The sequence below is a fragment of the Gopherus flavomarginatus genome, chromosome 8 (genome assembly GCF_025201925.1).
Source record: "Gopherus flavomarginatus isolate rGopFla2 chromosome 8, rGopFla2.mat.asm, whole genome shotgun sequence".
In the NCBI taxonomy this organism is placed as follows: domain Eukaryota; kingdom Metazoa; phylum Chordata; order Testudines; family Testudinidae; genus Gopherus; species Gopherus flavomarginatus.
The window spans coordinates 77,732,755-77,750,583 of record NC_066624.1 but is presented as its reverse complement, the minus strand read 5'-3'; the positions used below and the strand labels follow the sequence as shown (position 1 = coordinate 77,750,583).

General features: G+C 41.5%; 1 protein-coding gene across 1 annotated transcript in view; it reads left to right on the top strand.

The window, feature by feature from the left end:
- CUL3 (cullin 3) overlaps positions 1 to 17,829 on the top strand; it is a 117,291-nt gene that overhangs the window by 53,844 nt on the left and 45,618 nt on the right. Inside the window, exons 4-6 of the mRNA XM_050964025.1 lie at positions 10,390 to 10,550; positions 12,050 to 12,164; positions 14,574 to 14,802. Coding sequence (XP_050819982.1) covers positions 10,390 to 10,550; positions 12,050 to 12,164; positions 14,574 to 14,802 — 505 coding nt within the window. The remainder of the gene's footprint in view (positions 1 to 10,389; positions 10,551 to 12,049; positions 12,165 to 14,573; positions 14,803 to 17,829) is intronic.

Here is a 17,829-nt window from a genome sequence, read left to right as displayed (position 1 = left end):
ATCTCTGAAAACGCTTCCAAAATCTTCAGAACTCCTCTAATCTATAGATATGCAACTAATATACATGCAGCCTGGCTGAACTGAATACCAATGAACAGTCCTTCCTTTATAGCCTCCTCCCCAGTACAGGGCTCCTCAGCATGGTGGATTTACCAACAAAAAACAGTTTATTCTTGCTTGGATGGTGCTAAAAATGTTTCAAAACCATATATACATAGCTTTGTTATAGAATGACTTACAAAAAGTCTACCTAGTTTACTGCACAGTTTAATTGTTTTGTAATGGATTGAATTTATTAGAATCTTTCTACCAAGTAAGTTTAACGCCTTCCTAGAGTTTTTTTAATGTGAGCTGAATGCTAAATACATAGGGCCTAAAGTAGCTGGATCGATCAATCTCTTATCTGTTAGCCGCCTACGTGAAGAAAATAAACAAGGATGCCAACTATGGTGATTGTTTTTATCAAATCTACACAGTTCCGCTAAAAACTGGAGCAAAGATGCCAATTTATTTCATGTGAGCCATTGAAATAGCACTGACTGTTGGTAATTTAGTTTTACTACAAATTTGTTTTTTAAAAGTGCCTATGGAGATTATAGATTATTTATTATATAGTAACCACTTGAGCTGCCCTTGGAGACTCTAATAGCTATTGTTTATAAATACTTTTACTTAACTGCAGAGGTCACTTCTTTCTGAAATATTGCATCCAAAGCAATGATAATCAGGAAAAGGTGGAAGTAACTAATGTGCAGGTTAGTTTTTTGCAAACTGCAGAAATAATTTGTAATGCAAAAGCCTAAAATAAAATATGAAAGTTTCAAACTTACATACGAGTTGAGAAAAGGAAGCTATAGCTATGTGTAATGTTGGTAAGCTAATATCGCACGTTTTTCTTTCCTCTTTTTTGTTTAATTTTACCTTTTTAATGTTAAAGTACAATTTTCAGTTAAGTTAGTAATGTGTATATACATATAGTTTTGTGCATTTTTATACTAATAACCAGACCCGGGCAAAGATGTTTATGTAGTGAGTCACATTTATGGTTTCAGTTTCCTGATCTGATATTAAAAACCTTCTGTAAATTATAGGCCTTTGCTAATTTTGATTTACAGCAGCTTTAAAACAGAAGTGCATTAGATTATTATTGTTTTGTTTTTCCTTTAGTTCTGTCTTCCTTGAATGTTCCTTGGCATCAATCTGAGTTTCATGTAGGTCCATTATATAATAGTGCATGGTTCTGTGACCTATAATTGTGTTTTAAAGGCAGTTTTAGCTCACGTGACATATTTCAGTTTCGTAATTGAATTTCAGTTGTTTAGCTATACCATATCTTGTAACATATGTAAACAAGCTCTTCTTCTTTTCATTTACACACACAGTCTACAACAGCCAATGCCAAATTGCATATTAGCAAAGATTCTCTGTAAATCTGAATAGACAGGTAGATTTAAACAATTAAGGATAGCTTGTGACATTAAGCTACAGCCTAGCCCAACATTGAGTGGTGTGGAATGTATTGCCTTAGTGGAGCGCTAGCAAGTAGAGCATAATGGCTGCCAGGACTCTCTAGGAATGCCTATTCTGTGCAGAGCGTTCTGTGTGTTTTACTTCCATGCTGACTGGGGCACAGAACAAGGGCCCGTGGCCCTTATTTCCTTGGCTTAGGTCAGCACTGATTGATAGGCCTGTGAGTTCTGCCCTATGAATACAAGGGACTCCCATTGTGCATGGTTCATATGCATGGGGGCAGGGAGCAGAGGCTCGTTACTATTTATTTTTTAATATGGTATTTATTATTATCGCAGTGCTGCAGCGATCAATGCAGTGGGCATCAATTTTAGTAGGTCTGGTGCAAGTGTGATAAGTTGACAGTTGAGTGTCTCCTGTTGACCAAGCGTGATGTAGATGCTGCTGTAAGTTACGTCGACTTAAGTTACGTAACTTAACTAGTGTAACTTAAATTGACTTGCATGGTTAGCATAGACATGGCTTCAGAGCCCAGGTCTACAGACACAGGCTTGCACGGCTCATGCTACAGCACGAAAAACAGCTGTGTAGACATTCAGGCTCAGGCTGGAGCTTGAGATCTGAAACCTGGGGAGGGAGGTGGGTTTTAGAGCCCGTTTTGCAGCCCAAGCCCAAACATCTATACAGCTGTTTCCAGCGTCAGAGTCTGGGTCTGCAGACTTGGACTCTAATACTTAAAATGCAGTATAGGCAGGCACATTGTACTGGAAACTCTACAAAAAAGTGATTGAAAGTCATTTCCTGCCCCAGAGAACTCATCTTTACTTTCCTCCTTTTTATACTATGGAGAGACTGGGAAAGTAGTTGATTTTAGTGTAGATAACTTGTTTTAGGTTAAATCCATAATCACTTTAGCAACTTTCTGGAGTGTGAATCATTGCCAACGCCAACCTGGCTCCTGGGAGTTTCTGTTATCCTTTCAAGCACTTGCTGCTGCTGTTCCTGGGAAGTAAATGGCGCTCCCTCATCTACAACCTTTTTGTGTACTAAACCTGGGCCACATGGGCTTTAGTCCCACAGTTGTCTCTAATTTTTGAAAGTATAAGTAAAAAAAGAGTAACTTTCCCCCAGTGGGAAGCAAATCTGCAGCTTCAGGAGCAACAGTAATGCTGTTCTAACTCTGTGGTATCACAGATTCACTGTTGTAATAGCATCATTAGTACTTATACCATGGATACTATACAGATTAGTCACTTCCCCGGTTTTAATCTCATTAAATTGATACAGTATTTAAACTCTGTTCATAAATTTTCTTTGCAGATATGATGCCCTTTTCCCCTCAAAGTTGCCTAGAATATTAAGTTATTATTTAATTGCCTCAACTTTGTTGATCTTTTTACAAAAGTACACTTTGTCTTGGTTTTATTCCAGAATCACAAGACAAGGACTATAATGTTCTTGTGTGCAAGTCTATAAACAAGGCAGTGAAATAAATAACACAATATCTCAAGGTATCAGGAAAATCTGGTTAACGGTAGTATCCTCTAACAACCATCTTCACTGTGTGACATAAGGACGGTGAATTTGTTAGGCCAGTTAGGCCAGGTCCAGACTAGAGCTTTAAATCGATTTTAAGAGCTCTAAATCGATTTAAAGCTGTAACCGTCCACACTACAGAGTGCATAAAATCGATTTTAAGGGTCCCTAAAATCGATTTTGGAACTCCATCAAAACGAGAGGAGTAACCCCAAAATCGATTTTTTAAAATCGATTTTATGATAGTGTGGACGGCCATCGAAGTTAATGGCCTCCGGGACGTATCCCACAGTGCTCTAGTGGCCGCTCTACACAGGTAAAGGTACTCTTCTGCTGGCCAGGTAAACAGGAAAAGCCCCGGGAAGTTTGAAATTCCATTTCCTGCTTGCACAGCGTGGAGCTCTCAGCAGCAGAGAGAAGAATGCAGTCTCCTGAAAATAGGAAAAGAGTTCCAGCATGGAGCACACAGGAGTTACTCGATCTGATAGCTGTATGGGGAGAAGAGTCAGTGCTTTCAGAACTGCGCTCGAGCAGACGAAATGAGAAAACCTTTGAAAAAATTTCTAATGCCATGCGGGAGAGGGGACATACCAGGGACTCGTTACAGTGCCGAGTGAAAGTGAAAGAGCTCAGACAGGCGTATCAGAAGACCAAAGCAGCAAAGGGCAGGTCAGGCTCTGCCCCCAAAACATGCCGGTTCTACGACGAGCTTAACGCAATATTGGGGAACAGCGCAACGACGAACCCCCCCTTGTCTGTTGATTCAGAGGTGGGTGTCGTGATTCCTGCAACTACGGAAGATTTATTTGATGGCGATGATCAGTATGATGAGGACCAAGAGGAGGAGGCTCCAGCAGAGAGCACAGAGCATTTTATCCCCCCAAACAGCCAGGATCTTTTCCTCACCCTTACTGAGGTTCCCTGCCAGCCATCTCAAGGCAGTACTCCAGAAAATGAAGCTGAGGGACCGTCCTCTGGTGAGAGTAATTTTTTTACTAAAAGCTTCGGTTTAATGTAAGCCTTTTTTACTGGGTGCTTCAAATCACTACCTGTACTTAGAGTCACTGACCAAGTAGATTAAAAACCTTTCCTAAAACAGTGACCCATGAGGTGGTTTTTAGAAAAGTCTCCATTGTAACAGGGCGGATTCATCCTGCTTGTTGGGGGAACGCGAGAGCAAACCGGGGAAGGAGAGTAGCTTCGCCGCGGTTTGCTCTCGCGTTCCCCGAACCACCGAGCAAACCGCAGGCAAGGAGACCTGCTTGTTCAGGGAACGCGAGAGCAAACCGGGGAAGGAGACCAGCTTCGCCGCGGTTTGCTCTCGCGTTCCCCGAACCACAGAGCAAACCGCAGGCAAGGAGACCTGCTTGTTCAGGGAACGCGAGAGCAAACCGGGGAAGGAGAGTAGCTTCGCCGCGGTTTGCTCTCGCGTTCCCCGAACCACCGAGCAAACCGCAGGCAAGGAGACCTGCTTGTTCAGGGAACGCGAGAGCAAACCGGGGAAGGAGACCAGCTTCGCCGCGGTTTGCTCTCGCGTTCCCCGAACCACCGAGCAAACCGCAGGCAAGGAGACCTGCTTGTTCAGGGAACGCGAGAGCAAACCGGGGAAGGAGAGTAGCTTCGCCGCGGTTTGCTCTCGCGTTCCCCGAACCACCGAGCAAACCGCAGGCAAGGAGACCTGCTTGTTCAGGGAACGCGAGAGCAAACCGGGGAAGGAGAGTAGCTTCGCCGCGGTTTGCTCTCGCGTTCCCCGAACCACCGAGCAAACCGCAGGCAAGGAGACCTGCTTGTTCAGGGAACGCGAGAGCAAACCGGGGAAGGAGAGTAGCTTGATTACCAGTACAATCTACTACAGGGATTACTAGCCATTATTAACTTACCATTTTCTCCGGGCACGGTCTGTGTGCTCCCCTGACCTGCGTCTGAGCAGAACTCTCTGTCCTCAGCCACAAGCAATAAGTATTAAAGGAATCCTAAGGTGACCTTGTGGTAAAGTAAAATGTTCAAGGTTCGGTAACAGGCACAGGTCAGTGAGGAGAAAGACTGTATGCATGGTTGTGTGAAATGTGTCTCTTATGATTCTTTTATCACTCTTTCCAAACCCCACCCCCCCACACACAGCTGCACATTTCTCCAGCCTCCCTCTCGCTTCTCATCTACGTGAGGGGGGGTATCATAAGAAGACTGAGGAAAAGGAGGACGCGTGAGGACATGTTCAGCGAAATTATGGCAGTAACCCGTACAGATAGAGCTCTGCAGGGAGACTGGAAGCAACTGGTCGCAAAGTACAGGGAGGCTGCCAGTCAACGCGAAGACAGGAGGGACGCCAAAAATGATGTCAGGTGGCAGGAAGATCAGCGCTGGCGAGCAGCAACTCTGGATCTTCTTCGTGATCAGACTGACATCCTCCGCGATATGCTGCAAGAGCTCCGTGGTTTCAGAATGCCCCTACAGCCCGTGTATAACCTCCCTCAGTACTCACCCTGTCCCACACCTTCCAGAACCAGGCGTGTAAGAACGCGTGGGGGAAGGCTCTCTGCACCAGCCCCCTCCACTGCTGCGGACACTCCAACCAGAAGGCTTTCATTAGATTGAAAAGCCCTTTGTGTCCTGTTTTTTCCCTCCTCTAATGATCCAAACTTCTCCCATGGCACCTTTGCCTATTCTTACTCTCAGGTCATGCTATTAAGGCAGTGTGACTGTAGTTTGGTAATGAACTAAAGCAAGCAGCTTTGGAAAGCTGCACGGAAGCTAGTTATCAGCATCAGGATTTGACAATTGGGGATATGGGTAATAAAGGGAAAACAAAGAAAGCAGCCATACCGTAACCTGGTCCATGAGAATTCTTTTTCTGTCTTCTCTGATGCACTTTCTTCTTTCAAACCTCCCTCCCCCTTCCTCCAACCTCCCTCGCTCCGTCCCCCATAGAACGCTGAGTTATGAAATTTCATGCACAGTATTGTAACAACAAGCATGATGCTTGATTGATGAAAGGGTCTGATTTTAAATAAAGAACACAATTCTTGTAACAAATAGTAGTAACTTTATTTTCAATAAAAAAGCAGTTAAGGAAGGTTGCAGGTACTGTGCCTAGCAGCAGACGGAAGCAGCTAATGGTGGAGGTAGGTAATAATTGGGAAATACAGAATTATATGTTTTCCAATGGACAGCTCTCGCAAGTAACCTAAGCAAGCAATTGAGGAATGCTGCAGGCAAAGTATCTTGCAGCAGCAACACTGCATAGACGGGGAGGGCAGCAATCAATTGAAAGGAAAATCAGCATTCAAACTGTACCCTGGCCCATGAGGAAGCTACTTTTCAGTGCTTCTCTGATGCGCACAGCATCCTGGTGAGATCTTCTAATTGCCCTGGTGTCCGGCTGCGCATAATCAGCGGCCAGGTGGTTTACCTCAGTCTCCCACCCCGCTATAAAGGCCTCCCCCTTGCTCTCACAGAGATTGTGGAGCACACAGCAAGCAGCAATGACAAAGGGGATATTGGTTTGGCTAAGATCTGAGCGAGTAAGAAGCGTTCGCCATCTCGCCTTAAGCCTGCCAAATGCACATTCTACCACCATTCTGCACTTGCTCAGCCTGTAATTAAACAACTCCTGAGCACTGTCAAGGCTGCCTGTGTATGGCTTCATTAGCCAGGGCATCAAGGGGTAGGCTGGGTCCCCAAGGATAACTATAGGCATTTGGACATCTCCAACTGTTATTCTCTGATCAGGGAAGTAGGTCCCTTGCTGCAGCCGTTTAAACAATGTAGTGCTCCTGAAGACACGTGCGTCGTGAACCCTTCCTGGCCATCCCACGTGGATGTTGGTGAAACGTCCCTTGTGATCCACCAGGGCTTGCAGAACCATCGAAAAGTACCCCTTGCGGTTAATGTACTGGGCACCCTGGTGTTCCGGTGCCAAAATAGGTATGTGGGTTCCATCTATGGCCCCCCCACAGTTAGGGAATCCCATTGCAGCAAAGCCATCCACAATGGCCTGCACGTTTCCCAGAGTCACAACCTTCGAAGCAGCAGCTTAATGATTGCTTTGGATACTTCCAGCACAGCAGCCCCCACAGTAGATTTGCCCACTCCAAATTGATTCCCGACTGACCGGTAGCTGTCTGGCGTTGCAAGCTTCCATATGGCTATTGCCACTCGCTTTTCCACTGTGAGGGCTGGTCTCATCCTGGTATTATGCCGCTTCAGGACAGGAGAAAGCGAGTCACAAAGTTCAAAGAAAGTGCTCTTACGCATGCGAAAGTTCCGCAGCCACTGCGAATCGTCCCACACCTGCAGGACTATGCGGTCCCACCAGTCAGTGCTTGTTTCCCGTGCCCAAAAGCGGCGCGGAACGGGTAGAACCTCACCCATAACCGTCAGGAGCTCCAACGTGCAGGGGCCCGGGGAGTCAGAAAACTCGTTCTCCAGTTCGTCATCGCTGTCATCCCCGCATTCAAGCATTCTCTCTTGCATTTCTGCATCATGGGTCAGCAGTGATAGAACGAGAATGCGTGAATTATTTACAGCATTCGCGATCAAGGACAAGAGCAGACCTGGATCCATGCTTGCTGCAAAATGGCGTTTCCCTCACTGCAGCCAGTAAAAACAGCGCGAACTGACTGTGTGCCGTTTACAGGAAGGGGGGGGGGGCTGTACCCAGAACCAACCAGGACGGGGACTTTGATCCCATCATGCACTGGGCTAGTAACCCATAATTCCAAAGGGCAGGGACCCGTGCAGGAACTGTGGGATAGGTACCCAGAGTGCAACGCTCAGGGAAAAGATGGACGCCAGGGAACATGGACGCTCAACATCGATGTAAGTAGCCCTAGTGTGGACGCGCAAAATCGATTTTATAAAGCCTGCTTTATAAAATCGATTTTAATAAAATCGATTTTACCCTGTAGTGTGGACGTGGGCTTAGTAACAGTCATTGCTTGGAGGCACAATTGTTAAATGATTGATGTAAGTGCAACAGAGTTCATGTTTCCCACCTGTTCATGTTTTACTGTTTCATTTCTCTTCGTATAGTATCTGTTAGAGCTTCCTCCATGTTAAGTGTGAATTTCCTGAAAAACATGTTGTTCTGTCTGAATTGTGGAGTGTAAAATGTTTTTATTGTTCACTTGTCATGTAGAGGAAAGTTGGAGTAAAGTGACTTACTTTATGAGTAACTTTCAAAATGTCTACTAAGAATGTCAAAATTATTCTTCTGAGAGTATGGAACTCTTTCCTCCTCAGTTTTTCTCTAGTTACCTTTTACTTGTGGGGAAAGAAGTGTGTAGTGTAATCATAATTTTAATCAGTTGTTTCAGTAGAATGAAGCATAAATTTATCAATGGTCTGATTTCCTAGGTATTCATGATACAAGAATTCTGCACTTTAACTCCATGTAAAGTGTTTACAATGATCTAGCAGAATATCTACTATGAGCACAATTAAGTGTTTATATCGCCAATTCAAATACTGACCTTTTTCCTACAGTGAATTTGTATGCACTCTGACACGCATAGCTATAAAAATCTCCATAATTTTTTATATTGTACAAGCCAGTAGGAATGAACTAGCACATTTTGAAACTAATGTACATTAAAATTAATGAATATTCTGAAACCTTAAAAATGTTGGTTTAGCAATGTTTTCAGTAAGTAGCTGATTTGCTATTTGGCGTTAAGGAGCATGCACTTAAAAATAAAAGCAAAAATTTTACCATCTCACAACAGTACTAGTACAAACCACAAGAACTTCCTCCCCTTGATGGTCTTTTAGTGAGGTCACGTGCATGGTTTCATTCAGCACAATACTGTTAAATGCCAAATAACAATTGTAGTCCCTACCTGACTTATTAACCTCATCCTGTTTACTTTTGAAGAGATGAAAAGAGATAAAAGAGAGACATACAAATGAAAGAGGAAGGGAAATTTTATCAGGCACTCTCTTATTTACCATTTTTCCTAATACAAATGTTAGAACACTCAACAAAAAATGGGATTGCTGATTTTCTTTTGGTCTGTGTATATAGAGAGTAGGGGCCAAGTTGTTGGTGTCTATCCAGTAATAGGCAGGTGAGCTCTAGAGGAATGGTCTTCAGGCTATATGTAATAGGTGGAGTACTGTTTTATGAGGGTTTGTGGCCAGTATTTGAAATGTATATTAAATAGCGTTGGGTATATGAGTTTCTTGGCCAATGCTTCAGGTTGAGGCTAAGCAGATAGATGGAATAAGTTTGTTTGTGATTACCTTAAAGAAAAATGTCTTTCTTTTAACAATTGTGTGCAGTGTTGTTGTAGCTATGTTGGGCCCAATATATGAGAGAAATGAGGTAGAAGATCTAATATCTTTTATTAGACCATCTTCCGTTGGTGGAAGACACATGCTTTTGAGCTTCCAGAGCTCTTCTGTAGGTCGCTCACTAGCAGCCCTTGTCCACAAAGGAAATCTTCACAACATCTTCAGAAGTTGAGCTTGGGAACTTAAATGCATAACTCTATGGGGCACTAAAAATTGTGGTCTCAGAGACACTGGTTTTATGACTCATTACAGCAAGTTGTAACCTACCAACCTTCCTTAGTCCTCTGACTGTAGAAGTGTTAATTGTCCACTTCATTGTACCTGATTTGTTGCAACATGTGTTAACTGCCCATGCTTAACAAACTGTCTCGCCTTGTATTTAGATGTGACACTCTGATTATCTTTTCCAGATCTGAATGAACTCTGAAGCTTGTCTCTTCCACCAATAGCACTTGGGCCAATAAAAGATTATACCTCACCCACCTTGTCTCTTCCTTAAAAAGCAATTTGAAAATTTCATTTCCAGCGGTGTTTTGAATCAATAGATATTTGTTATGGAATTAAAGTTTAAAATAAAGGGTTTTTTTGATTGGGAAATAAGGTTCAGATTTGGAATGTGTGAATTTGTGCAGTACTAAGCCTTTTTTCTCCTAGGGAAAACATAATTCAATTGTTTTGTTCCCTTTAAAAATAGAAAAGGTGGTGAGGGGAGTGACTTCAGATTATACATGGGCATTTCCACATATTGTGGCAATTTTCTCCTATAAGCAGCTGAATAGATAAAGGATACTGATTTGTCTTGGACATGTTTTTCTTCATATAATGTCACCACTCACAATGTCAGCATTGTGTTGCATAGACCAGCCTTTTTTATAATCTGTGTAAATAAAGACTTTAAAAGCTAAATACTGAGTTTATAAAGGGTAGCAGTCGGTGTGTGGGAGTGTGTGTGGGGGGGAGAGGAGAATGTAATTCAATTATTCAGCTGTTTCCATGCAGTTTAAACTGTGAACAATCTCTTGAACACATTTTGAATTATACAGTGTGTGGAATATAAACTTATGTTTACATTTATGTATTTTTTCCTTATAGGACCGTGTATATGTACAACAAAATAATGTGGAGAATGTCTACAACTTGGGGTTAATAATTTTTCGAGATCAAGTTGTACGTTATGGCTGTATAAGAGATCACCTACGACAGACTCTGTTGGATATGATCGCAAGAGAACGGAAAGGAGAAGTTGTAGATAGGTATGATGGCTCTGACCGATTACTGTTATATTTAATCTATAAACAGAGTGGTGAGTAGTATTTACAACGTAAAATATGTATAGCTTGCTTGCTTTTCAAACCACCAGTTAGGCTTGGGAGGGGGGGTCGTGAGAGTTTTTCTCCTGTAAACGTTAAATGCACATGTCTGGTTAACTTAAAAGGTGTACTGCTAAGAAAACTGTTAAATAAATATTTAGTTTCACTACAAAGGTTCAGTGACCTGTTTATTAATTTTTTTTATATTTAGTCCCTGATTTTATTTTTTGTTTTTGTTTCAAGTCTTTCCCATTACTTGATTTTGCAGGTTGCTCTAAAGTTTGCGGTTGGGGCAATTCCTTGTGCATTCCTTCTCTTTGTTTCCTCTTTTGCTAGGACACTCCTTGTTTGACCTTTTTGGGGTGGGAGAGGGTTTATTTTTCTCTCCGTTTTACTTTTCCAGTTTTCTCTGTTAATTTTGTTCCCTTCTAAATCCATTTCTTATTCTCTTTTACAATTTCATCAGATGCTGATTGCCATGCCACATGCCTGGTGCTACACCTGAAGTAACTTGCAATTTGCAAGTTTTTTGTGCTTCTCCAATTTCAGAGCAGCTGTTGGGTGTGGAGGCATGTAAACTGCATGCTGCTTTAGTTGCAGTAGTGTCATTGGGATTGCCCAACAGGCATTTTATGAAGAGAATAATATTGTCTGTCAGCAGCTGTATATTGTCCCCTAGTGCCACACAGTGGGATTTTTCCCAGCCTGACTAATCCTTTGCACTCTTACATTATCTTTATTGACATGTGCTTACCCATGTTTTGACTTGCTGACTCTCTCTCTTTGGTCAGTAATAAAAAATACTGTATACTTTCACTGGACTGGATCAGTGCTACAACTTTAATTGTGGGACTGTTCTGGGTGAAATAAATTGATCCGTTCACTCCACGTTGGTAGCTTTCAACTTAGCTTCATTTAAAGCAAAAATACTTTTGGCTGTCCATTGTACTGTGGAATTTACTGTCAATAGAAACTGAAATGGATTTCAAAATTGTTTACTGCTCTTGTCAGACTAGTTCCTTTGAAAGATTTTTTTTTAATAATTTAGTAAAATAGAAAATGTAAGTCTGTTACATTTTAAAATTGCTTATAGTGGACTTGATTCTCCACCCCCCAACCCCTCCGTTAGTGGTTTTGGATATTAATGAGAGAAACTATCTTAGCAGTGTTCTGTACCATTTTATTAAGAACAAAAGAACGGCCATACCAGGTCAGACCAAAGATCCGTCTAGCCCAGTATGCTGTCTGCCAGCAGTGGCCAATGCCAGGTGCCCCAGAGGGAGTGGACCTAACAGGCAATGATCAGGTGATCTCTCTCCTGCCGTCCATCTCCATCCTCTGACAAGCAGAGGCTAAAGACACCATTCCTTAACTTATATTCTTCTTTTTGCTCTGTCTTAAAAGCATGTATGAATTTCTAAATTGTTAACGTCTTTTGGCAGAGGCGCAATAAGAAATGCTTGCCAGATGTTAATGATTCTCGGTCTTGAAGGAAGATCAGTCTATGAAGAAGACTTTGAGGCTCCGTTTTTGGAGATGTCTGCAGAATTCTTTCAGGTACATCAGTGTTGCTACTTAAATTTGTATTTTAACTATATATAGAATAGAGCTAGAACATTTATAATTATGGATACGTTTTGTCATGGTAAAGTTAAACAAAATTCATGCAACAGTCATGGGGGAAAATGTATACAAATCAATGTATGGTCACAGCAAGGCCAAAGCCGGAACCCAGCCACCTGGGGCTGACGGCTGGAGCTTCACTGCCCCGTGCTGAAACTGAAGAATTCACGGAGATCTGTTAAAGTCGTGAATCTGTGACCAAATCGTATCCTTATTTATAATTTTCCTGAATAGTAGGACTATTGGTAAGAATCAAAGCGCAGTATTCAGTAATCGTAACTAGATAAATAGGGAGGGTGTTTGTGTTTTTAGGTACGACTATATAATAAACATTTCCAATTAATCTTAAATCCGGGTGTTTTATAATGTCAGTACAAAAGTGAAATTATCTGGGAAACTGCGTTATGAGCATGATTAAATGTATTGCAGAATTTTTAATTTCATGGGCTTTAACTGCATAAAATAAAAGAATAATGAAATCTTCCTAAATAGCCTTTTGAGGGTGGCCCTGAATAATGGATTAAGAAAGTTTAACAAATTTCATAGCAAAAAATTGAGTTGAGGGAAAAATGCCACTTGTTAAAAATGGTTGAGATTCAGTCCTGCCCTCATGTTCATGGGGATGAGTTTCCATATCCTGCAAAATTACTTGAAATCAGCAAGCATGTGTAGTATGATTTTAAAAGAGTTACACAGCAGTATGTACCAGTGTATGATTAGTATTTAAGTGTCTAAAATAGTCCAGAAAAATTCCTATACTTGAGTTTCCCTTATCTGAGGGAACTAAGATGAGTTGCTAACAAATGTCAGAATCAAAAATGTTACTTCATTTGTGAACTGCAGCATGGTCTACATGAGCTGACTTAAAAAAAAAAAGAAAAGAAAAGAAAGAAATTGCCAAAAATAATTCTGGAAAGGAGGCTGGAGAGCCTTAGTTAAATATTAGGTAATTTGTTAAAGAAAAATTATCAATGCAGGATTTCTAATTTATCCATCTTAACTCTTTAAAAAAAAATGAGAGAGAGACACAAAAAGTCAGAGATGGACGGTTTTCAAGAAAGAGAAACTGTCCATCTCTAACTTGTAAAAATTTTTTATCTGAAAAATTTGACAAAATAATAGATTAAAAAAAGTGAAGAACTTTCTTTCAAGAGGGTTCTGGTAAAATTCCTTACTAGAGGCTATTAAAGAAATTTCTCAGCTGTGAAAGAGAGAAAGTTATGTCTTTATTTTAAAATCTTTTTGAAACAGAAAAGGGGGAAGGAATAAATAGCTAATTCTCAGTGTGTCTGAGTTGAATAATGAGTGCTTAAGTCAGTGGTTCTCAACCTATTTACCACTGTGGTAAATATGCAGGTCTCTGTGTTATGTGGGCTGCATCCACGCAATATATATTCTACCTGTATGGCCCTGAGTATATCACATGGTCTGCAGCTGTGTGCTGATTAGGCCGCGTGTTAAGAACCACTGTATTAACTATCTGGAAGTGAGAAAACCAGATAGCAAAATTTACTGACAGAAATTTAGGTTAGTCCATTTCAAAAAAATTGAACTCCAAAAAAGACCTATATTAATAAAACTAAGCAATTTCAGCATCATAATGGCAGATAAAATTTACTATAGGTTCCAGGTAAAGTATGTTGGAAGACTAAATTGAAATAATCCAGTGGAACAATTTGATTCCAATTCTTGTTTTCCGTATGAGTTCTAAATACCTCAGAATAACTGTGCACCATTGATTGGAGATGTTTGTTTCATGTGTATTTGTAGTGATTTAAAGATGTTGGACTGTATAATATGAGAAACAAAAGTATAATATTGACCAATAGGGATTAAAAACAATTTGATATGAAATAGTATACCCTTCAGTGAAATTAGCTGGAATAATAAAGGCTGTGAATCCTCACATTTCAAATTTATCGCTAGCGGGAATTAAAGAGAAATTTCTATCTTTCCTCTTTTTCCCCATGGTATTGTACTGTACAGCTAGGTACACTGTTTGGGGGATTTTATGCCTTTTTCTGGATCTTTTGACTATGGCTGCTATTGGAAATTGGACAATGGACTTGCCATGCCAAGAGAAACCAGTGTTCTTATTGTGCGCACAGAGGCATGAGCTTAACCCTGGGTATGTGAGTAGGCCCTTTGACCTCACACACTTTGAGTTAAGTACATTCATAAATCTTTGTAGGATCATAGGTATAGTGATTTCACATTTTTGTCATTTTTCTATTTGATATGGGCCTATTTATAAATGATGTGATTAATGCAGAATAAATTTCATAGTACTTTCCCATTTTAAAAGTATCTCAAGTATTAATTTGTTTTTGTTTTTTATCACAGATGGAAAGTCAGAAATTTTTAGCTGAAAATAGTGCTTCAGTATATATAAAGAAAGTAGAAGCTAGAATTAATGAAGAAATAGAACGGGTGATGCACTGCCTTGATAAATCAACAGAAGAGCCAATTGTGAAAGTTGTTGAAAGGGAGCTTATATCCAAACACATGAAGACTATAGTGGAAATGGAGAACTCTGGGCTTGTTCATATGCTGAAAAATGGAAAGACAGAAGGTAAGACTAGATCGCACTGGAAGCAAAAATGCCTGGAATGCTGCTGATATTCTTGTGACACTTATAATCTTGCTTTTAAGTCTCAATATGGGTTCTCTTTACACTTTAGTATTGATGTTCCTATGGAAGCTTAAAATCCCTACTAGTTCTGTGTTAAACATATCTGTGAAAGTTGCTACAACTTTAAATGCATCTTAAGTAAATTAGATCACAGTCACCTCAGGGCAGGGACTGTACCATACCTGTCATATATTTTTGCTTAATGTCAAATGTTCTGCTTCTCAGTGAAATATAAAGGAGTCTTTGGCAAAAGAATGAATGCTTTATACTATCATATGTCTCCTACCTTCTGTGAACCACTGTAATGCCAACCTGCCACTCTTCCAATGCATTGTTCTCAAAATGCGTGTTTCTGTGGAGTGTCAGAAATGTTCCAGAGATTAATTTTGGCCAACAGACCACAGTTTGAGAAGTGCTGGAGTAAGCCATTCACTTAAGAGTAGACTTCCATGATGAATGCATTGAGAGAAGAGACTAAAAACTGCATTACAGAGAAGAATTGTCTCAGGGCTTGTCTACATCACAAAGTTGCAGCGCTGGTGAGGGGGTTACAGCGCTGCAACTTAGGAGGTGTACACATCTGCAGGGCATCACCAGCGCTGCAACTCCCTGTTTGCAGCGCTGGCCGTACTCCCGTTTTGTCTCGGGTGTAGAGGATCCAGCGCTGGTAATCAAGTGTAGACACTTACCAGCGCTTTTCTTGACCTCCGTGGAATAAGCAGGTATCCCAGCATACCTGAGGAAGCCTCTGGTAATCAAGCAGGTCTCCTTCCCCGGTTTGCTCTCGCGTTCCCCAAACCCCGAGCAAGCAGGTCTCCTTCCCTGCAGTTTGCAGGGTGGTTCGGGGAACGCGAGAGCAAACCGCGGCGAAGCTGGTCTCCTTCCCCGGTTTGCTCTCGCGTTCCCCGAACCCCCGAGCAAGCAGGTCTTCCCTGCGGTTTGCAGGGGGGTTCAGGGAACGCGAGAGCAAACCGCGGCGAAGCTGGTCTCCTTCCCCGGTTTGCTCTCGCGTTCCCCGAACCCCTGTGCAAGCAGGTCTCCTTCCCTGCGGTTTGCAGGGGGGTTCGGGGAACGCGAGAGCAAACCGCGGTGAAGCTGGTCTCCTTCCCCGGTTTGCTCTCGCGTTCCCTGAACCCCCCTTGAAGCCGCCCAACAGCGCTGCAGTGTGGCCACATCTAACACCACTTGCAGCGCTGGTTGCTGTAAGTGTGGCCACTCTGCAGCGCTGGCCCTATACAGCTGTACTAATACAGCTGTAACAACCAGCGCTGCAAAATTGTAGATGTAGACATACCCTCAGTTCTGTTAATAATAATAATAAAAAAAAAAAAGCACACCATTTTTCCTCTCCTCAAGATAGCAGTTTAAGAGGTGAGCATGAGACATGGAGTGATTGGTTATAATTTCCTGCAGCAAGAGAGGCCTTGAGCCTTCAGGACAGCAAAGAGGTGAGCATAGTGGCTCTAATAGTATTCAGTACATATTCACTCATCCTCAGTCTTCAAAGTAGTAGGACATCCAGGAATTGATACATTTCAAAAGGGTGTGAGGTAGCTAAAACTCTGACTTCAGAATTGTAACTTAAAAAGAAAGAGTAAAAGTAACATACTCAAAAGACCGCTCACAGTGGAAACAGAACTTCAGTCATGTGACTAAAGCACCATTTTAAAGTAGAGAAACTTGTAAGAATAAGGTGAGTGAAGAGAAATTGAAAAAAGGAGGAAATCAAGAAAGTCAGTCAAATGCAGAGGCTCATATTAAGGAAGAATATTTAGTCACACAAGCTCTGTATCGGTTTCCTCATCAGTTTAAAAATTTCTCATTTTATAACTCAACAGGGTTTTGAGTTTACATTAATGTAGGGCTTTTCAGAGGAAAAAAGGCATAGAAGTGCTAAGTAATGTATTACTGTTTCTATGCAATAAATTGTACAACAGTGTTCATATCACAACAGCAGGAACAGGAAGATAACTGAGCTGTCTCTTATGTAAATGGTCCCTTGTTCCCAAAGCCACTTTAGAAACATGAGGAAGTCAGATGGAAGGTAACACTAGTCAGTGACAGATAACCAAGGTGTGAGTGGACAAAGGTATTAACTGTGTGGAAAGAGAAAATGTTCATCTTATTTAAAGAGGAGGTGACGGGACTATGCTTAATGGGTTATGAGTATAAAGTAAAGTGACTGAGCTTTCCAGCTGGTGAGATGAGTAGTTGAATGGTCAGTGAAGGATTGTATGGAAAGTTATCTTCAGCTTTGGAGGCACATCTAGTCTGAGATAACTAGGGATTCAAACCTATATGAAAGATAGCTCAAAGTAAGACTGGATAGAAAGGAAATATTTGTGGATGAAGTATTATGTTAGAAAATCATCTACATAGCAATGGGAACTGAACTTAGGGGAACATGATGTCAAGAGTGTGTAGGGGAGGAATCTGGAACAGATACCAAAAACATGACACCAACAGAGAGGAGGAGAAAGGAAGATAAGGAGATATTGAAAGAGCAGTTGGTTTGTAAGAGGAGAGCCAACAGAAAGCTAAAGATGGAAGATTAATCAGCAGCCTCAAAGGCACCAGGCAAAGAAGAAAGGGACAGAGAATCTGTATTAATTTAATAGGAGGAGTTCCAGAGCTAGAGACTAGGAAGTCAAAGAAGTGCAAGTAGATGGCAAATTACTAAGATTTTTGAGGCTAAGATGAGGAGGAAAAGGAGATGGTAGTGAGTGTAATAGGAAGAGAGTGAGAAAGGTGAGTGGGATAAGTGAAGATCTTTTTCAAGATAAGAGCATGCTGGAATACAGAAGACACTAAAAGTGGGAGAGCCATTAAAGTTAAGTGGAGTAGATAGGAACAAAATAGGGAGCTGGTGGTGGCAGAACAGGCAGTAATTCAATGGGAGACAGGCATGGGTTAGAGGCAAGTAGTAGAAAAGACTTCTGACACAGTTACAGAGGAGGATGGTTCTAG